General features: G+C 42.0%; 1 protein-coding gene and 1 long non-coding RNA gene across 2 annotated transcripts in view; one reads left to right on the forward strand and one right to left on the reverse strand.

Annotated features, from left to right (window-relative positions):
* Positions 1 to 9,742, reverse strand: part of TSPAN3 (tetraspanin 3) — a 29,107-nt gene extending 19,365 nt beyond the window's left edge. The window contains exon 1 of the mRNA XM_042988330.1: positions 9,489 to 9,742. Coding sequence (XP_042844264.1) covers positions 9,489 to 9,551 — 63 coding nt within the window. The 5' untranslated portion in view covers positions 9,552 to 9,742. The remainder of the gene's footprint in view (positions 1 to 9,488) is intronic.
* A 121-nt stretch (positions 9,743 to 9,863) lies between these two features.
* LOC122239207 lies at positions 9,864 to 27,311 on the forward strand. The gene is made up of 4 exons (XR_006218159.1): positions 9,864 to 9,950; positions 12,127 to 12,265; positions 26,568 to 26,691; positions 27,115 to 27,311. It is a non-coding gene; the product is annotated as an uncharacterized LOC122239207 (long non-coding RNA).
* The last annotated feature ends 501 nt before the right edge of the window (positions 27,312 to 27,812 follow it).

Here is a 27,812-nt window from a genome sequence, read left to right on the forward strand (position 1 = left end):
AAGGAGATGAAATGTAGAACTTGGAAGCAACTGCACTGCACTGCTTTAGTCACCGCTGAAAAAAATCTGAGCTTATAAGGAGGATTTGTGCCAGGACAGTATACTAAAAATATTCATCCTTTTTACAAAGAAGTGAAGGGAAATTTAAAGAAAAGGCTGAGGATTGAAACTACCAAAAGAATAATTTTTTACCTTTTAAAAAACGGATGCCCTAAATTAAGTCACAGAATTTTAAAATTTTAGGAGAGCCAGTGTTTTTCCACACCAAGCTGTTCCTCTAAAAAATAAAGCTATCTTGCTATAAAATTTTGGGGGATTCCAAAAATATGGTATTCATTTTATCCTTTAACCCTTCCACTACATACACACAAATGTAAAATATCTTCTAAAGTAAAAAAATTTCATTCTTATACAAGATTTTTTCTATAGTTTAGACACTACATAAACTATAGTTGTCTATAGTTTATAGTTGTTTTGGGTTGTTTTTTTTTTTTTTTTTGTACTTTTCAAATCCTCTGTGAAAGAAACAGCTGATGAAATGCTGAAATACACAAAACTACAAAATTCTTTAATTTCCTAAGGAAGAAGGAATATGAAACAAAAGGGGGCACATCAACCACAGGGAAGCTTGACACTGGAATGTGGGCACTATTAAAAACCAAACAGACTTGTTACAAGCTAGGAGATAACAGCTCTGCTGTGAAAAGTGTACCTGTATGGAAGTTCAGAAGCGTGAAGGTGAAAGCATCCCATAGAACATTTGGGGGAGGATAAAGCAAAGAAGAATAGAAGTGATTTTCTTATAGTGCTGTAAGTCATGGATTCATGTCTAGAAGTGGCAGGAATCAAGATGGTGTAAAGATGTGGGACCATGTGAGATCTCTCAGTTAAAATCACAATGTCTGACAAGTTCTTGTCTGTCTTCGTCAACTCCTCCTTCAGACTAATTTTTGCCTCAAAGAATCAACTGTTAAAGTAAAAGTGATTGGAATGTTGGGAGAAAACAGTCAAGAAAAGGAAAGGGGTAAACCACTGTGTTCTCCAGACTTTGTAAGAGAACAGATTTCAAAAAAGAAGCAGAGGGTGAAAATACCAGCAGAAATCCATCTTATGTACATCTTTTAACATTTAATTCAGTTTCCTGTACAGTCATACTAATTTTTATGTACCATACTTCTCTCTTGCAAGGAATCTACTGGTAATTCTGCACAGGGTATTTCTGAAAGCTTCCCCAAACTCCAGTTTTGTGCCATTACAAGTGTCTTAAAATCACCTTAAATCTTTTAACATTCTACATACCATAATATTCTCTAGTCCAGACATGTTTTGTTTCAACTCTTACTCTGATAAAATACTTCATAGCATTAAACACAATTACTCCTTTACTAACTCCAATGCCTGTATATGTCGTTTACTTTCTTATCAAGTTTCAAGAAAAAAAAGACTACTCCAAAGATTTCAAATCCTGTTTCAGAAATTACATCTACTCTTACCAAGACTTTCTGAAGCTATGAAAATAATTACATCATTGTCTAACAAACTGGTCAATAATAAAGCCAAGCAGTATTCAAACGTAATTTTTTAATGAATGCACAAGTGAGGGAGGGGCAGAGAGAGACAGACAGACAGACAGAGGACCAGAAGTGGGCTTCGCACCTACAGCAGAGAGCCCTATGTGGGGCCCAAACTCACAAACTGTGGGATCACGACCCGTGCTCAAGTCAGATGCTTAACCAACTGAGCCACTCAGGTGCCCTAAGCCAAGCAGTATTCAAAGAAGTGTGAGGGTACAGAGAAAAGAACTGGAGTAAAAATTAATACAGAATAATCTTTTTAGAAAGCAATCTGGCAACACATACCAACCTCAGTATTTATGCTTTCATACCTATTTTTTTTTCTAAAGGTTTTATTTAGAGAGACAGAGAGAGAGAGAGAGAGAGAGAGAGAGAGAGAGAGAGAGAGAACCAGTGGGAGAGGGGCAGAGACACAGAATCCCAAGCACTAACAGCACGGTGCCCAATGCAGGGCTTGAACTCACAAACCCTGAGATAATGACCTGAACCAAAGTCAGACGCTTAACTGACTGAGCCACCAGGCACCCTGCTTTCATACCACTTAATTCCACTTCTAGGAACCTATCCTGAAGAAAATAAGTCAGATAGAAACAAAGATTTGTATGGAAGAAGGTATGTTCATCAAAATGTTATAATACTGTAACAAAATTATAGCAAAAACAAAAGAAAAAGAAAAAACCCTGGCATCTAGAGGCATACTTGGCATTATAGCCTTTACATATTTTGTTAAAGCATAATTTAATAATATACTTGTGTTGTGGTAGGGGGGAAAACATGTATCACATACAGACATTTAAAAAACACACTAAAATATTGTTTGTCTCTGCATGTGAAATTATGGTGATGTTAGTTTGTTTTAAAATACTTTTTAGGGTCTTCTTTAAAAAGCAAATATATTATTTATAATAAAAAAAGTAAAATATTTAAAATTATATCTGAAATTGAGACTGTTGTTTCCTCACAAATGAATTCCACCAACATAAAACACGAATCTCTTCAACCCCAAATACTTTAGGCACTTCTGCCAATCTCCCCTGTTTATCACTTTTCTCTGGTCTCCTGGCTTTGACTCATTTTCAGATGCTTTCTGATTATCTAACACATTATTCTTTTTTTGCCCCATAAATATCACCTTTCAAGGAGACCAAGTAAAAAAAAGAAAATATTCCTACTTAGGGTCGCAAAGTTTTGACAATAAGCCACTCCTGTCATCATTATCTATGTCACTGCCACTATTATTTAAAAAAAAATTTTTTTTTTAGTTTATTTATTTTTTGAGAGAAGGAGAGGGAGACAGAGGAGAGGGAGAGAGAGCAGGAGAGGGCAGAGAGGAAGAGCAAGAATCCCAAGCAAGCTCCGCACTTGAGTCCCCCAGATGTGGGACTCAAACTCACGAACCATGAGATCATGACTTGAGCCAAAATCAAGAGTCAGATGCTTAACCAACTGAGCTACCAGAGCCCTGTCATTTATTCTTGAAGAAAAAATATTTTAATCCTTTTACGTCGCTATAACTTTGATGATATTCCAGGGGTCATGTTCCTCAATTCTGCCTTATTTTTACTTTTTCTGTATTCAGTTTTTTATGTCACTGTTTATCTACTTTAACAAAGTTATTCACTTAATCCAACTATACCTACCAGTTAAAAAGACCCAAAAGTTTGGGTGGCAATGAAATTGGAGATCAACCAATTGCCAAAACCAAATTATTTTAACAGCATGGAAACGCTGTTTTCAGATTATAGGGCTCTAAGGGTCATCTGAGAAGCATGGAATTTAAACATGCACTTTTTTCCTAAGACCTTCTGTCCCCATAACCTCCTCTGACTATAAAAAGTGTCAGTTATTACTATAGGAGCCTGGGATGCATAAACTTTATAGTTTGTCCATCTTAATCAGCAGCAGCAACAATGTAAGATACAATATGCTGGCATTTACTACAAACCGCCTTTAGAAAATTAAAAACAAATATATAAACACAAGTAATTTTTCTCCTCTACCAATTCTACCAAACTATTAAGCTGGGGAAGGAGAAGAAATAAAGAAAGACTTGAGACTATCCATGAGTTATCTGAGGGGGAGACGGGGAAAGTGCGCCTAGAAATTAAATTCAATAAAGTATTAGATGATTTTGCCTGTCTGCTCCCTCTCCCCATGGGCTGTTACAGAATAGGGACTATGCCTTTTTTGCCTTTTATATTTCTCAGAAACAAGTAAAGTATAGACATTCAACAAGCATTTATGAGTGAAGTAAAGCACAGATATTCAACAAGCATTTGTGAATGAATGATTCTTAGGGTATACCTGTCTGGTGCAAGTATAAATTTTATGGAATAAATTTTCTGCAAAAATCCCAACCCGAACTGGGTCTTATGGAATAAAATTCATGAAAATATTTCAATGCATGATAAATATTCTAAAAAGCAAATAAGTATCCAACTAAAGAGAGCTTTCCTGCATATGGTCACCTGGCTGATTCCAAGTTCCCAATGCTGAGTTCTTTCAGTCAATGATTACTCAGAGCCACAAGGCACTTGATCAGTGGACAGATGACTGAAAATGAAATAATATAACTGGAAACATTCAATTTCATAACTGCCAAAGACAAGGTAAGAAACAGATCTATTATGTACCATGACTTGCTTACTGACAAAGTCAGCTTTTCTTCTATAGTGAACTAAAAACAATTATGGGGAAAAAAATCTGTTAGCTGAAGGTGTGTTCCAATGACATAGTCTTTGTTAGAGCAGTCATTCATGATGACAGAAATACAGGAAACAGAGAAGCAAATTCCGGGATGTCTGATGAAAGTTCCAGTTTAAAAGAATCACATTCCTAACTCAAACATGTAAGATGTGCTGGAAAACACAAAATATGTATAAGGAGATTTCTGACAGGAAGTGTTCCTTGAAATATTTCACTATACATTTTTTTTATTTTTCTTAATTTATTATTATTTTTTAAATGTTTATTTTTTTTAATTATTTTGGGGCGCCTGGGTGGCTCAGTCGGTTAAGCGTCCAACTCGATTTCGGCTCAGGTCATGATCTTGTGGTTCATGAGTTTGAGCCCGGCATCAGGCTCTGTGCTGACAGCTCAGAGCCTGGAGGCTGCTTTGGATTCTGTGTCTCCCTCTCTCTCCGTTCCTCCCCTGCTCATGCTCTGCCTCTATCTGTCTCTCAAAAATAAATAAATGTTTAAAAAAATTTTTTAAAAATACATTTTTTTAAATATTCATTTTTGAGAGAGAGCAAACAGGGGAGGAACAGAGAGAGCGGGAGACACAGAATCTGAAGCAGGCTCCAGGCGCTGAGCTGTCAGCACAGAGCCCAACGTGGGGCTTGAATTCACAAACCACGAGTTCATGCCCTGGGCCAAAGCTGGATGCTCTACTGACTGAGCCACCCAGGCACCCTTTAAATGTTTATTTTTGAAAGAGAGAGAGACAGAGAGACAGAGACAGAGCACGAGTAGGGGAGGGGCAGAAAAAGAGGGAGACACAGAATCCAAAGCAGGCTCCAGGCTCTGAGCTGTCAGCACAGAGCCCAACTCGGGGCTCGAACCCATGAACTGAGAGATCATGATCTGAGCCAAAGTCAGATGCTTAACCAAATGAGCCACCCAGGTGCCTCTATTTTTTTTTTTTTAATTTTTTTTAACGTTTATTTATTTTTGAGACAGAGAGAGACAGAGCATGAACGGGGGAGGGTCAGAGAGAGAGAGAGAGAGAGAGAGAGACACAGAATCGGAAACAGGCTCCAGGCTCTGAGCTGTCAGCACAGAGCCTGACTCGGGGCTCGAACTCACTGACCGTGAGATCATGACCTGAGCGAAGTCGGCCACTTAACCGACTGAGCCACCCAGGTGCCCCGTTGCCTCTATTTTTTTTTAAACAAAAGCATGAAAACTATAGTTGAAGCTTCTTTTGGTAATCTGAAGATACCAAGTATATTTTTGCCACAAGGCCTACAGGCTATTCCCTGTATTGAATGCCCTCATCCTCTCCAAATCATGCCCAAATCGGTGCCTCCTTGTATTCCAGAGTTCACATCTTTGGAGAAGCCTTCTTTGCCAACCTAAGGCAGCCATTCATTCACTCACTCTATGATATGACCTTGTTTTAACTGTCTGCATAATGCAACACTAGCTGATATTTTTCTTGCTTACTTTTGCTTGCTCCACTAGAAAGTCAGTTCTGTAAGAACAAGACCTTCCCTGTCTTTTCCATTGTTTTATCAATAATACAAGCATAAACTAGGTGCTCAAGTATTTGTGCTGTATTTGTTTAACAAAGCAATTTTCTTTAACTACATATATTCAGATAGAAGTGTGGTATGAAAAGATTTTTTTAAAGATAAATATTAAAGGTTATATGTGGCTTTCAAATATGATTTGTATGTATAGGGTACTTCATATAAGTGAACGATGATTAGTGAAGGTGCCACATTCTGGAGTTCTTTCTAAAGACACTTAAAAAGCTATCTGACTTTCATGTAGTATTTCCTACCCCCATAGGTATTTTAGTGTTACTATCACCTCTCATATGGATGAAAAACAAAAGTCTAAATAGATATGCCACATTATAAATTCTATAAGCATGGACAAAGTTTTCTCTTGCAGTCAATATAATACCTAAGACACATCAGCAAAATAAATACTAGCCAGTTGGTTTTTTCTTATAGGGTAGAAAAAGTAAAGGCAATTTGTGTAATATGGAACTTGACTGAGTACTCAATTAACTTACGAGAATAAAACCTGAAAATTAAAAAGTACTGATTTAAAGTTTTAGATGAGGCCTCTGGGTCACAGCAAATGACCCACCAAATTAAGAATCCTTTCTGATCTTGGTACAAGGGTGCAGTTAATAGAAGAGGCTAATGACTATTCCAACAGTCTTCAAAATTTAGTAATGTACCTCAAACACCCCTGTCTTCCATAAATTATCATGGTCTAGCACTAATAAACTTACATTTAAAGCTATGCCACTCCAAAAAGTAGAGATTCAAGTTGTACATGTGATTTCACTTGTCCCAAATTATCTTTCAAGCCTTAACATTCTGGAATTTGGTAAGGAACTCTCTAGTTCCAATAAGGCAACCTTTAGGACTTTAGAAATGACCGTTTGTGCCTTTTCACAGTTAATATTCTTAGACCACACCATCCAAAAGAATCCAGGTCAAGTCCACATTAACAATTTTGACTGGCAGGTCATGTAGTGCCAAGGCTAAGTATTTCAGGTACATATCTATTTCCACAGCTCATTAAACAAACTGCCAACTAAAACAGGATATCAAGATATTAAAAGGTATAAAGATCTTGCCAAAGCAATTAATCCAGTCAGCCATTATCACAAGCAGCCATTACCATCTGATAGTGAGGAACTAGTGCAACACAGCTAATATAGTCTTCACAAAGTTGCTCCAGGGAACCTAGATAAACTTTTGATATGCTCTATGCAGGGAATGTTTATTCTTCCACGTATGCGGCATTAAAAGGAGGGAGGGGCCATTATATAAGAATACACTTATTAGAACTGAAGAATGCATTACATTCTCAGGAAGAACCAGTTAACATCTGTTTTATGTACTTCCTCATAATGACCTAATTTTTTAAACTGACAAGTCAGTGTAGTTCACATGAAAGAACTGGCTCTAACCAAGGTTAAAATTAGTATGGTTTAGAGAAAGTGACTTTAACTTGGCTAAGGAGTTCCTTCCCCTTTCCAAATCTTTTAAAATCACATTTTGCTCTAACATCACAGGCTCTAGATAATAAGACAACCTGGGATTGAACACAGGCTCTGCCACACCTTGGGTGTGCAACTTCGCCTCAGTAAACCATAAAGTCTGCATCTGTAAAATATGCATAAGAATATTTACTGCCAGATAGGGTTGCTGTGAGGAAACAGACTGTAAAGTGCTCAGCAAACTACCTGGGTATAAATACTGAAATCTTAGTTATCATTACTAGCATCATCAGATTCCAACAGTTTGCCCCTAAACTGTTAGGTGGGAGACATGTCTAATACTGTTTCCTCATTAGTTATGTTCCACTAATCCTGCTCTAAGCCACATTTCCCACCCCTGACCCTGCATATCTGTTTAACTTATTACTGCTCACAAAAGCTTTACTATCCCACTAACCTAGAAAAAGGGTATTTTTACTACACAGTATGATTTTAGTCTTGGCAATAACCCACTATGACAAGCACAAGTGAAGTTCGGTATGACCTTTCTCCACAGAGGTACCAGTAGTAGATACACAATTTCCAAAGATTCATGAGCACTTAGAATTAACTGATATTTTACAGTAAATGAAAAATTAATTAAAGAAAATGGCTCCTATATGTTTAATATTTTGTTACATTAATGATTCCAGTCCCTGAGACTGAATAGCATAGAATTCATTTGATAGTTTACTCTTCAAAGTCAAATAGCTATGCCCACAAAAATCCCAAGAAACTGTAAAGGATACAAAGCCAAGTCTCTACCTAAGTACCTTATTATCTAATTGAGTGTTTCTCATTTGAGGATCACTGAAATATTCTTTTACCTTTTAAAAAGGCTGGTAACTCAAACTAAAGTATGAGAAATACTGTTCTAATTAGAAAAGATCATAGAAATCCCAATGTCACATGTGTGATTTTGAACAGGTATTATTGGGACTCTTTCCATCACACCAGAAATACCCTAAAAGACTCTATGGCAGTAAGAGTGTGTAGTAAATGCCTTATTACATAGAATTATCCTTTTATGCTACAGGGGTTGGGATATGAAACGCTTCATCCTTTGTTGGGGAGGGGGGGCGGGGCGCGGTGGTAAGGAGGCAAGGATTCCTTCCAAATTAGGTGTGCGTGAGAAGGAGCAGTTGAATGGGGACACACAAAAGCAAAGTAAGTATGAACATTCAAGGAATGTCTGGGGACTGGACAGCAAGAACCTGGCCAGTCATGAGGAAGGAAAGGTGACTGAGGACTTCAGCTGCAACACCAAGAGGAGGCTGAACCTTATTCTACTGCTGAAGATTTCGGGCTGGATTTTGTTTCTTAAAACGATGTAAGGGAAATGCTTACTATTCATCCAGGTGCAAGGTCCAGATGGACTAGAGGGTGGAGAATGATAGGAACAACACCGGTTATTACAAGTCCCTGGTGAGATAAGAAACCGAACTAAGATGAACTAAGTGGTTATAAACACTCCTTTCTTCGGGGGCGTGTCCAAAACAATTCACAAGCCACCTTTTATTGAAAGTGAACTCATCGCTTTCAAAATCTTTTGACATCCGAATCCTATTTCACCAAGGTTTATAATCTCAGGTTACTCACGCCCAATGACCAAACAAATATAATGATTTTCCTGGGCAAAGAATTATTTGGCTTAATAAATTGAAACCTTTCAGTTTTCTGGGCTGGTAACCAAATAACAAGTTCTAGATACACAAAGAACTGGAAGTCAAAATCCCTCAGCCCTGTGCCGCTAGCGTCCCCGCGTCGCTGCACCGTTTGCTCACACGCTTCAGGACTGCCACTGGAGCTGCGGGGGCTCCGGGCCCTGACAAAGAAAGAGGAGCCTGACCCTTTGGGGAATATCCTATTTCAAGCCTGGTGTCCTGAAAGAATCTGCATTGAGAGCTCTCGGACGAGCAGGCTGTTCCAGGGGAAGGGCCGGAGGGGGGGGGGGGGGCGGCCCAGCCTCACTGCGCGGAGCCAGCGGGTCGGGGACTCAAGAAGCTCAACCGCGAAGGCCGCCCGAGGGCTTCCCTTCACCGCCCTCTACGCCCGGGGCCTCCGTCCCAGCCCGCGAAGGGCCTCACCGCAGGGCCCCGTCGCCGCCGGGCCCTGGGGCGCCTCAGACGAGGCCTCCCCTCACCCGCGCCGCCGACCCCTCGCCCTTCCCGCCCGGCGACCCCGCTCACCCAGAAGATGAGGTTAAGAAACACCAGCACGGTCTTGGAGGAGGTGATGCCGCACTGGCCCATGGTACCGGCGCCCCGCTGGGGCCCTGCTCGGCGAGCGGGATGCGCTCACCGAGCGAGGCGGCAATGGCGGCGGCGCCTCTCCGCTGGGAACTGCACGGCCTGCGCGGCGCTCACCGCAGCCCCCAGTGCCGTCGCGCAGCCCCGGCCCCAGCAAGCACCTCGCTTCTTCGCGCAGCCTCCGCAGATCCCCGAGCTCCCCGAGCTCCCCGCGCCGCTCCCTGGCAACCGAGTCCCGCCCCCGGCAGTTTGAGCCAATCACTCCCGCGGCGGCTACAGCGAGGCCACGCCTTTTAAAGGAGTCGACGGTTCCACGCCAGCTCTTGGCCTCTGGCCGCCCTTGGACGCCTAAGGCGTATCAGGGAAGTTCCAGAGGAACAAACCCACTCCCGTCCTATTGAGGTATGTTTACTATGCCAGACTTATAGATGATTCCGAGCCCGTAGAATGCTGTCTTTGTACGTAGCCCATCTTCCTTAAAAAGGCCAGAGCCACATATTCACATCAAGGTTTTCCTGACAAGATAACACTTAAGCAGCACTGTTTGGGAGAATTGTAGTGAACTCCAACAATTTATGGAGAACTTATTGTGCCAGGCGATAGGGTAGTTCTCAGAAGAGTCATCAGAAAGGAGAAAAGGCGGGGCGCTTGGGTGACTCAAATAGGTTAAGGGTCCAACTGCGGCTCAGGTCATGATCTCATGGTTTGTTGGTTCAAGCCCCATGTCGGGCTCTGTGCTGACAGCTCAGAGCCTGGAGCCTGCTTCGGATTCTGTGTCTCCCTCTCTCTCTGTTTCTCCCCTGCTCGCGCTCTGTCTCTGTCAAAAATAAATAAACACTTAAAAAAGAAGAAAAAGAAAGCCGAAAAGGCTGCTGATGGCTTTGGCAAAGCAGAGACATGTTTGTGTGGATGGTGGGTGGTGGCAAGGTAACAAGTCAAGGCTATATCAGGATGGGACATTTTGGGTCAACACTTGGAATGATTACAGAAACTTTTTTTTTAGGTGACAACATTTCACACTCTTCCCACGATCTGGGATTGATCACAGTAATTAGCACGTATTGAGAGCTTATAGTTTCTTTACATTTTTTTAAAAAGTTTATTTATCTCTTGAGAGAGAAAGAGTGCGAGTAGAAGAGGGACAGAGAGAGAGAGAGAGAGAGAGAGAGTGAGAGAGAATCCCAAGCAGGCTCTGCACTGCTAACACTGAGCCAGATGCAGGGCTCGAACCCACCAACCATGAAATCCTGACCTGAGCCTAAATCCGATGCTTAATCAACTGAGCCACCCAGAACTACTAGCTCACTTAACCCCCATCATACACTTACGTGGAGGGTACTATGGTCATCAACCTCATTTTACTGATGGGGAGATTGAGGTTTAGAAGATTAACAGACTTTCCCAGACCAACACAGAGTTGCTGGTGTAGTGCAGAAACCATAGTCTTTCTTGCTGCTACAACCCTTTGCTTCCTCCTCGATCAGGCCTTTATGTTGCCTGTTTACTTGTCCTTACTCATCTTATTCTTCCTCAATCTCCCTACCTAGTCACCTTCCCCAGGCACTCTCAGCAATACCTGTTCATTTCAGTATCCTATTTATTTGCACCAAGCAGCACCTGTCATTTATTCATTCATCAAACTTTTTACAAGCACACCTCTGTGCCTCACTGTTCTAGGTGGTGGGTTTTCCACAGTGAACAAGACAATGGAATTTGTGTTCTGGTAGAGAAGGCAGACCTAAACAAATAGGCAAGTAGCTTTATGACCTGATGTTGGGCAGTAACAGAAAACAATTCAGAGAAAGGGAATAGAGAGTGATGTGGGAAGTCTTCTCTGAGAAGAGGGCATTGGAGGAGACCGTACTGAAGTAAGGGAACAGGCCATGTGAGTATCTGGAGGAACAACAGCCCATAGGTGGGAGTAGCAAGTGCAAAGGCCCTGAGGCAGGAACATGGTCAGTGGGAAAAGGAATACTGAAGAGGTTGGTGTGCTGGAGGTCAGTGGAGAGCAGAGAATGAAGTCACCAAGGGCCTAGTAAGCCATGTGTGATGGAAACATACTGCAAGGCCCTGAGCAGGCCAGTAACACCATCTGACTTAAAGTACCCTCTTCTCACACCATGCATGTCCTAGTTAGCATTTAAAGAATCAACCAATCATGGCTCTCAGGCCTGCGGGTCCCCACCCTCTACACATTTCTCTCTGCTTTATTGTTACTGCTTTCCCTCCTTCCACAAAACATCTTTGCATTTCTTCATCCTTACCCCATCCCTTCCCATTTCCCTGAGGAGACCTTCATCCATTTTTTTATTCCCTGGCGTCTCCACCTCCATCCTGTGCTTCCTTACTTGTGCCTTCCCCTTGGGTAGGCCATGTAGATTCATTAGAATCACCTGGGCCACAGACTTTCTGAGGGTAGGCCTTAGGAAACTAGTATTTTTTAATAGCACCCAGATGCTTCTAGGATGTTACAGGAGTTGCAAACTACTGGTCTCAGTCTATAAACCTGCTCAAGGCTCTCCAACCTAAAAAAACCTTTCACTGAACACTGTGTTCTTCTGTCTCTCTCTCTTCACAGCCTAAGTTCCTGAAAGATCATCTAGTCCAACTAGACTTCACCAGGCACATGAATCACCCAAGAAGCTTGTTAAACTGCAAAGCCTGATTCAGAAGAGCTGGCTGCGGCTCAAGGTTCTGCATGTCTCATGGACTCCCAGGTGGGGTCAGTGTAGCTGGACCACTCTTTGTAGCAAAGGGCTGGACTTCTGGTCTTGACTCTCTTGCTTCCAACTCACCGTTTTTCTCATTGCCATGTAGCTTCACCCCACAGCCCCACTGAAATTTGTTCCCCCTGATGTTACTTGTGACCCACCGGCTACCTCTTCTCTGAGGCAGCAGATATAATGGTGAAGAGCACAGACCTGGGAAACAGATAACCTAGGTTCAGAATACAGCCCTCCCACTTCCTAGGTGGGTGGCCTCTCTGTGCCTCAGTATCCTCATTTTAGGGAGGGAACAATAGTGATAACACCCATCTCACTTGGTGGTCTTGAAAATTAAGGGAGTTAATACATTGAGAGCTGTTAGAACAGTGCCTGGCACACAAGAACCTCACAAGTATTGGTGTTTTTCATTTTACAAGAACTCCTAACTGACAGCATTTGACTCCATTCACTCCACCATGCTGAAAACTCTCTTCTGCCTTAGCTTCCGGAACACCACCCTCTCTCTTAGTTCTCTACCTACCTCTGGCTGCTCCCCTCCTTGCCTCCCTGGTATGATGGTGTTTCCCAGGGTTCTGGCTTAGGCTCTTTGGTTTTCTCAATGCACCTGGGCTCAGTGGGTAACCCAGCTTACCCAGTGCCTTGGATTCAGTTATCTAAGTGTGGAACTCTTCTGAATCTAGATCTTCATCCCAGGTCTTTCAGTTTCCTATCCACATATCCCACTGCCTGCTCTAGGTCTCCACAGAGATTCATTAATTCACTCAACACATATGTATTGGTTACCTACTCTGTGCCTGACCGAATGCCAAGTGCTGGGGATATAACAGTGAAGTGGTTAGACCTGAGCCAAGACCTCTGGGAACTCATGATCTGAAATAAAGATTCAATACTAATTCTGCAGTTATTGATTAAAGTGCATTCAGGATTAGCAATACAAAAGAGAGGTGCAGGCTGCTGTGGGGGGTGTATAATGGGAACCCTGACCTTGTCCAGGAGTGACTCATACGTACTCCAGACTCAACACGTCCCAAACCAAACTCATCATTTCCCCCAAGCCTACCCTATCCCTCTTCTGCTTGTGTTGTTTCGCTCAATGAACAGCACACCCATCGTCCCATCCAGGCCAAGACCTGGGTGTCAATACCCATACTATCCCTTGCTGACTCCTTCCACTCACCGGGAGACTTCTCCTTTCTAGAAAAGTAGCCTTCTCGGGTAACTCCTGGCACTCTATAAATTCCTCCTGCCCAGTGCTCAGGCAATCTGATTTTACCTTCACTGGCAAAGTTGTACTTAGAAAAAAAGGAGCAGATAAGGGTGTGAGGTCCATCCCCAGAAACACAGACCCAGTCTGTGTCCTGCGGCACTTGACCATGGCACACCTGTCTGGGGAACAAGGGGAAGATGGAGTCCTCGTGCCCTTTTTTCACTGATCCTTGGCTTATAACTTCTCCCAATAAAACCCCGTTTTTTAGTCCACACTGTGTAAAGTAAAATGCACTCTGATCCATGTTGTGTGACAGACACAAAGTGTTTGTGTTTTATAAAAAAAAAAAAATTATTATTCCCATTATAAAAGCAATGCCTACTTATGGTGATTGGTATCTTTATTAGACCAGCTCTGAAGCCTGATTTGAGACATTGCAAATAACAATAATAATAATAGTAACAATATCTGAGTGTAGTAGACATTTGTCTTTTTTTTTGAGCTATCCCACATTTGAACTCCCTGTCTATTTGGAAGGATCCCCATTGTATGAACCTTGTGGGAAGCCCAGTCAAGAGCCAGACAGTCCTCCCTGAGCTCAGGCAGCTAGAACATGGGCACATGATTGTTGTTAGTGAATCAGGGGATCCTGCCCAGAAATCTGGACCATGAAAGAGTGACACAAAGATAGAGGGACAGTTAGTATATTTGTTATAGCAATGCAGGCATCGGGAGTCCAGCAGCAGCGATGGCTACGAGTGCCTGGGTAGCAGTTCCAGTGACAGTCTCCTAACCAAATTGTTGACCTTGCTTTGACCTTGGTTGGGTTCTGTCCTACTAAGCCTTCCTTTGCTTCCAAAAGATAGTGAGAAACACCTTATGATCTTATAATAAAGCCTTTTCTGCTTAAGGTAGCTGGACTCAATTTCCACTCTTGATAATCAAGAATCTTTTTTTATCTTTTTTATCTTTTTTTAAATGTTCATTTTTTATTTATATTTGAGAAAGAGAGAGACAGAGCATGAGCAGGGGAGGGGCTAAGAGACAGAAACAGAATCTGAAGCAGGCACAGAGCCTGACATGGGGCTCAAACTCACGAGCAGTGAGATCATGACCTGAGCCGAAGTCTGACATTTAACTGACTGAGCCACCCAGGCACCCCTGCAATCAAGAATCTTGACTGATATGATTGTTACAGAAAAATTGGAAAGTTCTAAAAAGTAGAATGAGAAAAAAACTCATTGCCCTACATCCAGAAAAAATTATTATTAACAATTCTTCCCGTCTTTTACTATATACACATTTTGACATAATTATGATTACATGATTATATAAAAATTTATGTACTCTGAGCTGATTTTAAAAATTGTATTATTTAAAAGGTGACATATAATCATTGTAGAAAATTTGAGGATACCAAAAAATAAAAAATAAAAACCAACGCAAAAAGCTACAACCCAAAGATAACTACTGTTCATAATTGGTATATTTCCTAAAAATTTTTTCTGCATTTTTACATAGCTGAGAATACTGATTATTCCACATGTTTATGCATAGTTAACTGAGCAATTTTAACAGTTCTAGATAAAAGATGGCATGAAGAGGAGCTTGGGGATGGGTATGGATAATATCTGCCCTTTGTGTGGTAAATACCAGTTAAAAAGCCTTAATGGATTCAGGGCTTTAAAGATGCAGAAAATCATTATGCAAGTTTCTTGGCAGTGAACATGTGTATTATGTGCCCTTCCCAACTCTGCTTCTAGTGACAAAAATACAGAAGACTTTTTGTTCAGTGATTTTCCTGGCACAGGGTTCCAAGCTCTTAAAAAGTTTGTCCATTATTGGCAAGTGCTGCAATACAATAGGAAGCGCTGTTGTTTTTAGTGTCATCAAACATGGGCAAAGACACCACATGGACTTTGGAACGAATTATGTAGCTTGAGAAACACTGTTCCAGGAACTGGGGAAGGAGTGGAATGGAAGAGAAACAGCTGACAAGCTGACTCTGCAGAGTGGCATAGGGCATGAGTCCTGGGACTAAACTGCCAAGGTTTGACTCTTGGTTCTTACTCCTTAGTTATCTTTTGACTTTGCGGAAGTTACTTTAACCTCTCTGGGCCTGGGGTGCCTGGGTGGCTCAGTTGGTTGGGCTTCTGACTTTGGCTCAGGAAATGATCTCACGGTCCATGAGTTCGAGCTCAGCATCAGAAGCCTGCTTCTGATTCTGTATCTCCCACTCTCTCTGCCCCTCCCTACCCATGCTCTGTCTCTCTCAATCTCAAAAATGCATAAGTGTTAAAAAATTTTTTTTTTAAACTCTCTGGGCCTGTTTTCTCACCTGGAAAATGAGAAATGATATTCACTAATTTTTTTTTCCAGACTTTTGCAACTATCTTCAAATTGAGAGTGGGTAGGTGGATGATAAGAGTATTGCCTATTTCATAGAACACTATTTAATCAGAGAGGGCTAAATAAATGAATAACTATAAAGTGCTCAGCTCTTTTGCTGAGCTGCAGTATCCACATATGACACAGAATTCATCTGGATTATGGAATTTGAGAAACCTTGTAAGTCCTTTATATCACAATTTTCCATTTCCTGAATATTCTTTTTTTATTGAGTTTTTGAATTGAAACATATTCAGAAAAGTGCACAAACCATAAATGTATGGCTTGTGCCATACACCCTTGTGAAGCCACCACGAGGTCAGGAAACAGATGACTAACATCAGAAATCTCTCCTAGCCCCTCCTTTGTCTTTATCTCCTGCTATCCAGACTTCTAACACCATAGAGTCATTTTGTCTGTTTTTGAACTTTTTATAAATGAGATAAATGTGTACCGTTCCACATGATGTTTATGGAATTCATCTGGGTTGCTGCATGCAGCAGAAGTTTGTTCATTCTCATTGCTGAATGTATTCAGTTGTAGGATTACATCATGCTGAATTTGTGCATTCTATTGTTGAGGACCATTTGGGTTGTTTCTAGTTTAGGGTATTTAGAATGGTGCTGGTATGAATATTCTTAGTCCTTTAATCTATGAACATGGTACATCCCCTCCTCCCTTGATTTCGGTTTTCTTTGATTTTTCTCAGTAATATAGTATGTGGTCTTGTACACCTTTCACTAGATGTGTTCCTATAAATTTGTTGCTTTTTTAATGTTACTGGAAATGGTCTCATTGTTGAATTTCACTAACTGTAGGTGGTTAGAAGTACTACTGATTTTGGTATACAGAGGATGGATCCAGCAACATTGCTAAATTTAATTAATAAATTAATTGCCTTCCTATTTGACTCATTTTTGTTATTATTTCCTTTCTTCTACTTTACTTGGGCTTAGTTTTCTTATTTTTCAAAAAAAAAATTGTTTTACATGTATTTATTTTTGAGAGACAGAGAGATAGAGCACAAGTGGGGAGGGGCAGAGAGAGAAGGAGACAGAATCTGAGGCAGGCTCCAGGCTCCGAGCTGTCATCACAGAGCCTGATGCGGGACTCGAACTCACAAACCGTGAGATCATGACCTGAGCCGAAGTCGGACACTCAACCAACTGAGCCACTCAAGTGCCCTCTGTTTTATTTTTCTAACTTCTTCCTCCCTATTGATCTTAGGGTTGTGAGTTCAAGCCCCATGTTAGGTGTAGCAATTACTTCAAAATACAATCTTTACAAAAGAAGAAAAAAGACAGGAAGTTGAGAACACTGCACTGGCTACCTCAAAAAAGCAGCCCATGACAGCAAAAGGGCAGTTGTGCAATTTTCTAGTTGTTAAATATTTGGGGTCTCTGGATGACAAAGAGAATTAAGTGTATTTCTATCTTTATGTATGTCAGTGGATTGCTTTGTTTCCTAGTTGAAGCATGGACAAGCAATTGTTTTGTCTTTCAGAATCTCGTAATTGATTATCTGTCAGTTTTGATTTTCAGAATTGTTTTGCATTTTTGTGTTTTTTTGTGTGTGTTTGTGCAAGAAGTACTGGAGGCTATAATAGGGGCTGCTCTCCAGGCACCATTTAGAATCAGACAGCTCCTGGAATGATCTCTCTAAAATGCAACTCTGACCATGCCTTACCCTCACTTAAAGGATTTTATTAATTCTCTTTATCTACTGAACAGGGACCAAACTCCTACCTCGGCAAATGACCCTTTGTAACAAAGCCCCTGGCGGAGGCTCTGGTCATACTCAACTATTTACTGTTCTCCAAAACTGCCTTGCCCCCTCTCCTCTCCCAGCCTTTGGACACATTACACACATGGGCTGGCATGCCCTCTCTCACCTGCCTTTACTTGAAAGACTGCTCATCCTTTAAAATTCAGCTCAGGCATCAGCTCCAAGAAGGATTCCTGATCTACCTCCTCAAGCTGAGTGAAATCCTCTTCCCTGTGCTCTGACAGCCCCCCAGCCCCCAGGCATTCTCCTGTCAAGCTACTTGCCACATGGTGATGGACAGTGTTATGAGCTCTTGGGAGAAAGGTCTGTTTCTCATGCATCTCTTTATTCCATGCCCCACTTATGGGAAGACCTCAGTAATGGTTTGTTGATCGAAGGGTGTAGCTCTTTTTGAACTAGGGGTTCCTATCAGTTGTGATTCTGGTGGTATTAAGGCTTCCACACAAGTGAAGATGCTAGTGCATTAAAAGGCAAGGATAGCCTCATTTACTCCCATAAGATCTACTGTCCCTACTAGCTGTGTCCTTGTGCATGTGTGCACACAAACAGACAAGCACTGCTTCCCACCCTCCAGCCCCGTGCAGGCCAATTGTCCTCTTCCATCCTCCGGGGCCAGCTCTGTCCCCAGCCTGTTACACTGAGGGTAGAAAAGAGACAAGGTAAGGAACCAGCGTGAAAGCTGCTCCTTTTTGCTATCAGAGCTGAGAGAGGGCTGCTCTAGCCAGTGAAGGAACCTAGCGTTGGGGTCAAACTATCCTGGAATCAAATCCTGACTCTGAACCTCCTATGTCACCTCATGTAAGTTACTCAAGTTTCTCACTTCAGTTTTCTCATCTGTACAGTGAAGTTAACAATACCAAACTTGCAGTGGTTGTTAAAATGAAATGAGGCAACGTAAGTGAAGTAACAGCACGATGCCTGACACATAATAGATGCTCAAAAAATGCTTAACAATTACTAAAGGGGATGAAGTTCCACCACAAATACAACCTGTAGTCCCCAGTTATCCTTACACAGGACTTGTCTTCTACAACACACTGGGGGATCCTGCAGGGCAGCAAGGACGTCCTATTCTTCTGCGTGTCCCCCTAGAGTTCAGGGAGTTTTCCCAACTGAAGGAGTAGCTGGAGCAGGGGCTCTCAGGCCCTGCTGGGGGCGACAGTGCATGTGCAGTCATATAAAATAATCACTCCTGGGGCACCTGGTGGCTCAGTAGGTTAAGTGTCCAACTTCAGCTCAGGTCGTGAACTCCCGGTTCGTGAGTTTGAGCCCCACATTAGGCTCTCTGCTGTCAGCATAGAAGCCTACTTCAGCTCCTCTGTCCCCTTCTCTCTCTGCCCCTCACCTGCTTTATCTCTCTCTTTTCAAAAATAAATAAACATATAAAATAAAATAAAATAAAATAAAATAAAATAATCACTCCTTTCAGGTATAGAGACGCACTTGACACCAACTTGGTGCAATGGCCCTACCAAAGCCAAAAGCAAAAAAAAAAAAAAAAAAAAAAGAGAGAGAGAGAGAGAGAGAGAGAGAGAGAGAGAGATGGCAAGGAGAGAGAAGAATGAAAGACAAATGCACTACAGTTCACTACAAGAGGAGGTGACCAGCAGTAAATTGTTGGTGGGGTGTTGGAGCAGGCTGGAAAGTCAAGAAAGGCATTTCAGTGGAAGTGAGTATTGGAGCAGGAATAGAATTTCAAAAGCAATTTGCAGAAGAATGGAATAAAGAAGTGGGGGAGAAGGAGAAAGAGTAAATGGGAAGAGTGATTCTGAGGCAGGCACCCAGGGCAGCCCCAGTGCCTCGGGTGGGGCACTAGGCAGAGGGCAGGAATAAGGGGTGTGGAGAAGCAGGGGCCAGGGGCCAGGGAAGCCCGAGGGAGGCAGAGGGTAAAGGCAGGGGAGCTCAGGCGGGGGAGTCAAACACAGCCTCCCCAAGGCCATGGATACAAGGCAGAGGGCAAGGGAAGCTGCCTGTTCTGGGCCTGCAGTCCTTGCTGCCATGGGGGAGGGAGGACCCTCCAGGGGCAGAGGTGAGCGTAGCAGTGCCGAGACAGGTGGAGAGGGGGGACGTGCAAGGGAGGCCTTAGCAGCTTTCCGGTTTCTACAGTCACCGACTCAGTGGGTGGAGCAGTTCTGTGCAAGAGAAATATGGGGAGAATGGTCTGAAGTAGTTGAGAGACCTATTTCTAAACTCCACAGGGAAGAAACCAGAGGAAGCTGAAGAGGGGCAGAGGCCAGCAAGTCTTGTGGTAAGATGATGATGGGCTTTTATCCCTGCCATGGCCAAGCCCTAGATCCCTAGGTCGGGCGCCTCAGTCTCCGGCAGACACTGGTCAAAGCCTCACTTGTTCTTCTTCTCATTCCCCTTCTCCTCCTCCTCCTCCTCCTCCTCCTTCTTCTTCTTCTTCTTTTAATTTTTATTTACTTTTGAGAGAGAGAGAGAGAGAGAGAGCAAGCAGGGGAGGGGAAGAGAGAGGGAGACAATAGACTCTGAAGCAGGTTCCAGGCTCTGAGCTGTCAGCACAAAGCCTGACCCAGTTTGAACTCACAAAGCAGGAGATCATGACCCGAGCTGAAGTCGGATGCTTCGACTGAGCCACCCAGGCACCCCTCAAAGCCTCACCTCTGCCATTCTCCCCACCAGCTGAGAGACCGGGAATATTTCCTGATATTGCCTCTCTTTTGTTTTACATGAAATGACAGGCCTCGGCAGGGGATGGGGGGGTGGGGAACCGCACCAAACATGAACCATGGACTTTGATTGTAAAGAAAATTGCATCACTTTATGGCATGGAATGATTTCCAGGACTGTTCATGAAAATAGGAAGATACAGAGCAATGTATATAGTGTGCTACTTATTTTAAAAGTTTACTTACTTATTTTGAGAGAGAGAGAGAGAGAGAGAGAGAGAGAGAGAGAGAGAAGGGCAGAGAAAAGAGTGAGGCAGAGGGAGAGGGAGGAGAGAGAATCCCAAGCAGGCTCTGCACTGTCAGTGCAGAGCCCAATGTGGGGCTCAAACTAATGGACAGTGAGATCATGATCTGAGCTGAAACCAATAGTTGGACACTTAACCAACTGAGCCACCCAGGTGCCGCTGCTACTTTTTTTAAAAATGTCTTTAAGTTTTTATTTAAATTCCAGTTAGTTAACATACAGTGTAATATTAGTTTCAAGGGTACAATATAGTGATTCGTCACTTTCATACAACATCAGGTGTTCATCACAAGTGCTCTCCTTGAGCTTATCAGCTCTCCTCTGATAACCATCAGTTTGTTCTCTATAGTTAAGAGCCACTTTCTTGGTTTGCCTGTCTCTCTCTCTCTCTCTTTTTTTCCCCTTTGCTCATTTGTTTTGTTTCTTAAATTTCACATGAGTGAAGTCATATGGCATTTGTCCTTCTCTGACTGATTTATTTTGCTTTGTATAATACTGTCTGGCTCCAACCACATCATTGCAAATGGCAAGATTTCATTCTTTTTTATGTCTGAGTAATATTCCATTATATATAAATACCACATCTTCTTTATCCATTCATCAGTCAGTGGACATTTGGGTTGTTTCCCTAATTTGTCCATTGTAGATAATGCTGCTATAAATACTGGGGTGCATGTATCCCTTTTGATTAGTGTTTTTGTATTCTTTGGGTGAATACCTAGTAGTGCAATTGCTGGGTCATAGGGTGGTTCTATTTTTAACTTTTTGAGGAGCCTCCATACTGTTCGCCAGAGTGGCTGCACCAGTTTACATTGCCACCAACAGTACAAGAGGGTTCCCCTTTCTCCACATCCTTGCCAACACCTGTTGTTTCTTGTATTGTTGATTTTAGCCATTCTGACAGGTGTGAGGTGATATCTCATTGTAGTTTTGATTTGTATTTCCCTGATGATGAATGTTGTTGAGCATCTTTTCATGTGTCTGTTGGCCATCTGTATGTCTTCTTTGGGAAAATGTCTGTTCATGTCTTCTGCCCATTTTTGGTTTTTTGGGTGTTGAGTTTTGTAAGTTCTTTATATATTTTGCATACTAAATATGTAAAGATGCATCATTTTGCAAATATCTTCTCCCATTCCATAGGTTGCCTTTTCATTTTATTGTTTCCTTTGTTGTGCAGCTGCTTTTTATTTTGATGAAGACCCAATAGTTTATTTTTGCTTTTGTTTCCCTTGCCTGAGGAGACATATCTAGAAATAAGTTGCCACGGCCAATGTCAAAGAAATTACTGCTTGTATTCTCCTCTAGGATTTTTATAATTTCCCATCTCACATTTAGGTCTTTAATCCATTTTGAATTTATGTTTGTGTATGGCATAAGAAAGTGGTCCAGATTCATTCTTTTGCATGTTGCTGTCCAGTTTTCCCAGCACCATTTGTTGGAGAGACCACTTGTTGTCTTTTTTCCATTGGATATTCTTTCCTGCTTTGTCAAAGATTGACCAGATAGTTGTGGGTTCATTTCTGGGGTTTCTATTCTGTTCTATTGATCTATGTGTCTATTTTTGTGCCAGTACTGTACTGTTTTGATCACTGCAGCTTTGTAATATAATGTGAAGTTCCGAAATGTGATGTCTCCAGCTTTTCTTTTTTTTTCTTTTTTGAGAGAGAGAGAGAGAGAGAGAGAGAGAGAGAGAGAGAACAAGTGAGCAAGGGGCAGACAAAGAGAAAAAGAATCCCACGAGGGGCAGAGAGAGAGAGAGAGAGAGAGAAATGGGGCTCACCCAGGGCTTGTGTTTTAACCAAAGTGGGGCTCATGCTAACCTAAAACGGGGCTCAGGCTCACCTGATGTGGAACTCAAACTCATGAACTATGAGATCATGACCTGAGCTGAAGTCAGATCACCCAGGCGCCCTGCTTTTCTTTTTCAAGGTTGCTTTGACTATTCGGGGTCAGACTGATAACCAGCAAAGAAACTGGTTCAGTAATCAAAAATCTCCCAACAAACAGAAGTCCAGGGCAGGATAGCTTCACAGGTGAATTCTACCAAACATTTAAAGAAGAGTTAATACCTATTCTTCTCAAACTATTCCACAAAGTAGAAAAGGAAGGAAAACTTGCAAATTCATTCCATGAGGCCAGCATTACCCTGACACCAAGACAGATAAAGACTCAACTAAAAAAGGGAACTACAGGCCAATATCCCTGATGAACATGGATACAAAAATTCTCAATAAAATAATGGCAATCCAAATCCAAGAAAACATTAAAAAATCATTCACCACAATCAAGTGGAATTTATTCCTGGGTTGCAAGGGTGGTTCAATATTTGCAAATCAATCAATGTGGTACTCTAAATTAATAAAAGAAAGGATAAAAACCATATAATCCTCTCAATAGATGAAGAAAAAGCATGTGACAAAGTATATCATCCATTCATGATAAAAACCTTCAACAAAGTAGGTTTAGAGGGAACGTGCCTCAACATGATAAAGGCCATATCTGAAAAACCCACAGCTAATGTCATCTTCAATGGGGAACAACTGAGAGCTTTTCCTCTCTCAGGAATAAGACAGGAATGTCTTACCACTCTTGCCACTTTTATGTAACATAATACTGGAAATCCTAGCCTTAGCAATCAAACACAAAGAAATAAAAGGCATCCAAATTGGCAAGGAACAAGTCAAAACTTTCACTATTTGCAGATGTTATGATACTCTATATAGAAAAAGAAAGACTCCACAAAAAAGCTACTAGAATTGATACATGAATTCAGTAAAGTTGCAGGATTCAAAATCAATATACAGAAATTGTTCCATATCTATACACCAGTAATGAAACAGTAGAAAGAGAATTTAAAGAATCAATTCCATTTACAGTTGTATAAAAAAGGAATAAGATACTTAGGAATAAACTTAATGAAGGAAATGAAAGACCTGTACTCTGAAAACTATAAAACATTGATGACAGAAATTGAAGAAGACACAAAGAAATGGAAGGACATTCCATGCTCATGCATTAGAAGAACAAATATTGTTAAAATGTCTGCACTACCTAAAGCAATCCATACATTTAATGCAATCCCTATCAAAATATCACCATTATTTTTCACAGAGCTAGAACAAACAATCCTAAAATTTGTATGGAACCACAGAAAGTCCCAAATCACCAGTATGCTACTTTTGTTTAAGCATGGGAAGGGGAAGGTAGTAAGAATATATATATTCACATTTGCATAAAATTGCATAAAGAAATGCTGAAAAAGATACACCAGAAATAAATAAAAGTGGGAAAAGTCCCTTCTGGGGACTAAGGAATAGAGTTTGGAAACAGGGGTGGGAGTGAGACTTCCAAATGTATCCTTTTTGTTTAGATTTGTGAACCATATGATTGTACCACCCATTAGACTAGTTAAAAAATAAAAATAAATTAATTCTATAGTGTCTAAGTTGCATGGTACAAAAAACCACTCATGGGAACCCATTCAATGTGGGGAGTGTGAGAAAAATAACCTGGAAGTTACTGCTAGGAATCATGGGATTGGTAAAGGAACAGAGCAGAGGCTCTTTCTGGGGTCCCCTAGTCTCTTTTCTGTGCTTCTGCCTTTCCGCCAAGCGGCTCCGAATTTGAGTCTGTCTGGGCTCCTTCCAGTGCTCAGACTGCCCACCTACTCTGGCCCTGCACCAGAGTGCCTAAGTCTAGCCTTGCTCATATAGGATTGGCCTCCCTCATAGGTATCATCCAATGAGCTGTGGCCATGGAGCAGGGCTACGCAGCACAAACAGGGCTGACTAAGATACCCCTCCCTCTTCAGTGGGAGCTGTGGTTAGAGACTATTTCCAAAAAGAGGGGTTTGGGCAGTAAGACAGTGATAGGCTTACTTAGTATATGCTGTTTCTGGATGGGTCAGTCAGAGGTCAGGGCAAAGATCCAGCCAGCATTGTGGTCCCCTAGACATGGGGGAGCAGATGAAGTCTCCTGGAGAAATGAGGCAGAGACACAGACTTGACAGTTAGGTTAAGAATCTGTGTTACCTGGGCAAGTCCTTTCCCTTCTCTGGGCTTTAGTTTCTCATTTGTGGCAAAAGGGAATGGGACTAGATGATACTCTGGGGTTCCTTTGATCTCTAATGGGGAAGAAAGCAAAGTGCAGTGAAAAGAGCATTGAACCAAGAGTGAGGAGACCTGGTTTGGAGTGCCTCCTTGGAGTGCCTTGCTGTTGGACTTTAATTAGGTCACATGACCTCCATGAACCTCAGTTTCCTCTATCAGAAAAGAGGATAGCACTCCCTGCAGATTGCTGTTACAGTTAAATAAACTCATGGATGTACAAGTGGCTTGTCAACCGTCCTGTGGGTGCAGGTATGAGAGGTAATTATAATAGCTACTGCCTCTATAAAATAGAAGCATAACACCTTCCTTGTCTCTCTGTCAGGATGACCGTGGGTGCAAATGTGACAGTGTAGGCCTTGTGTAGGCACTGCGCCCTGGACTGGACACAAGAGCTGGGCTGTATTGCTTGTTGATTGTGTGACCCTGGCCAAGAGTCCTTCCTTTCTGGGCCTCCCTTTTTCACCTGTGGCCCGGGAATGCTATTTCCTGCCTCATAGGTTGTAGTGAGAATAGATGAGAGGGTGAGCATGAGGTATGTGGTGTGGACTGTGTTGTGATTTTCAGTGAGAGGAATGATTAATGGGACTATTCCCTGGTTCCCCAACCCCTGGTTTGAAAGCCAAAGCCAAAGGTGGGTATACTGTGATGTCAATTAAACTCACACAGATCTTCTCCAAAGCCCTGTGAAGGATCTTAGCGATGCATTTACATGGTCACAATGTTTCTGTAAAACTTACAGAAGTGAAATGTTTCCATTAAGATCACTGCCTCTTCCACTGTAACTCCCATGTCATATTTCCACCATGTTGGATGGTGTTGGATAGCTGTGGACATCTTTGGGACCTGACCAAGGGGAAGTTGAATTGAAGATTTGGTTTAGTGGGATATAGTTATGTACTTTACAATCACTCTGATGTATAGCTAAATTATTGCTAGCCGTTTGGCAATAATACTCCTACCCAGCAATATCCACCATGCCAACTCACCCATTATCATGACAAAAGGGTGCAGACCAGAGGTCATAGTGAAATATGAATTTATATGAAATATGAATGTGTCAGCACCCAGTACTGGCAGGTTGTGGAGGAGAAACAAGGTTTGAAATGTACAGAACCAGAGCTGGTCGGTAAAAAATGCTTCCACCATCAGAACATAGGACTCATTTCTCATGGATGCCCAGTCAAAACGGAAATTCTCTCCTCTCAAAGAATGTCAGAATTCCATCGTTAGTAGGGCTTGTGTACTGTAGGAGTCCTACAAGTAGCAAGTACTTCTGGGTGAAGTTGTATGTTTTATGCATCTCATTATATGGAATCACATCTCAGTGTAACTGATGCATCTTGTCCTGATGTGGTCTGGTATTTCCAGATGAAATGGCACACGAAATCCCCAACAGAACAAGACGGCCCAGAGAAACAAGTGTTCCAGTGACAAAACTCCTACACATACTCGTCAATAACTACAGCGTACATAGCGCAAGAGTAATTTTCTTACACAATTATGTAGCTAAAAACAATGTAGCAGCAATTTAAGAATGCATCTGAATTGCTCTGGTTAATGAGCCATCAATTCCAAATATTTAAGACTGGTCCTCCCCCTGCAATCTTACAGCTCACTTATGAAAGATATTTGATAGAGGTTTCCCCCAATTTGGCAACAATCCTGAAAATTTCCAACTTTATCAATACATCGTGAAGCCGAAAGAAACTTTTGGGGGAATTCTGTGTTATTTGGGGGGATTTTGTCATATTTGTACTATGTCAGCTTTTTTTATACATTGTTTTGTTGGTTGTTTTGGTTTCTTATTCCCAGTAATTATTCATGTTCATACCTGATTTTGTATTTATAATTTTTATTATTTTCCTTACAGAAGTCCTCCAATGTACACAAGCCTAAGGGCCCACAAAAGGTGGATCTGCTGTGGCCCGAGGAGCGGCACTGACTCACACCCTGGAGACCACACCAGAACTCCTGTCCCTCCTGCCCTCCCGTGGGTGAGCCCTTGCACGCCCCACCAGCACAGCATTCACTACCTCTGTCACTGCTCTCAAGCCGCAGCGCCCCTCCTGGGCCCGGCGGGCAGCAGCCACAGGCATGTCCCAGGGGGAATGAGTCTCCGGAGCCCTCACCCTCCTGCACACTCCCCTGTTCAGCTTTCTGATGGGTCTAGATGATCTCACACCTTCTCTTTTGCTCTTCAGCACCATCAAGACAAAAGAGTCTGGCATTCAAGGCCCTTGTGGGTCTAGTTTTATTTTACATGGAAAATGGGGTTTTATTTTATGTTTTTTGAAATGGGATTTTAAAAATTAAATTTCCTTGCAGAAGAAGGCTGATAAACAGGAAAGCAATTTTATATCTGGTCACCACATTAATTGTTTAATGTTTTCTATTTTTTTTCCCTATTGATTCTCCAGGAATTTCTAGGAAGACAAGCACGTCATCTGCAAATAGCCTTGTGGTCAATTCCTTGCCAATATTTATCCTTCTGTACCAGTCAGAAGTTCTGTTTGCAAACAACAGAAACCAGCTCTACTTAAACTAACATGGGAAGGTTATTGGGAGAGTCAAACTCGGAGCAGCCAAAATAACCAATAAAGTCCTATTACAGTTCTGCCTGCTTTTCATGCTTATAGTGCCCCCCCCCCCACCAAAGTTCCAGCCTGCCAAACTGACGATGTTTTCATTCTTTTATTGTTACTCTATACAACTCCAAGTCCAAGATTTCTGGGGTAAGGTCCATTCCTTCTCTAATTCTGTCCCAATCCTGTCCCAATATTCTGCAAACAATATATACAATAGTGGATTAAAGGGAAATATAAGATAAATTCATTAAAATATATGAATATACACATGGCTGAGCAAGGAAGAAACTGCGGGTAGGGAATATGGGGCTCTATGCCTTGGCTAAGGTGTGACCTCCCTCCTCTACCATTTACTCTAGGTTGACTTTGCCTTCAGCCAACACCTCAGTTGGCAGGGGTTCTTTATCTGGTAAGGTTGCCTGGACCATTATTCTTGAGGGGTCTGAGACCTGGTGGTCCTGCCTAAATTTGTTTGTTGTGGGGCACCTGGGTGGCACCAGTCAGTTGAGCGCCCAACTCTTGATTTCATC

This window comes from Panthera tigris, chromosome B3 (assembly GCF_018350195.1).
Source record: "Panthera tigris isolate Pti1 chromosome B3, P.tigris_Pti1_mat1.1, whole genome shotgun sequence".
NCBI lineage: Eukaryota > Metazoa > Chordata > Mammalia > Carnivora > Felidae > Panthera > Panthera tigris.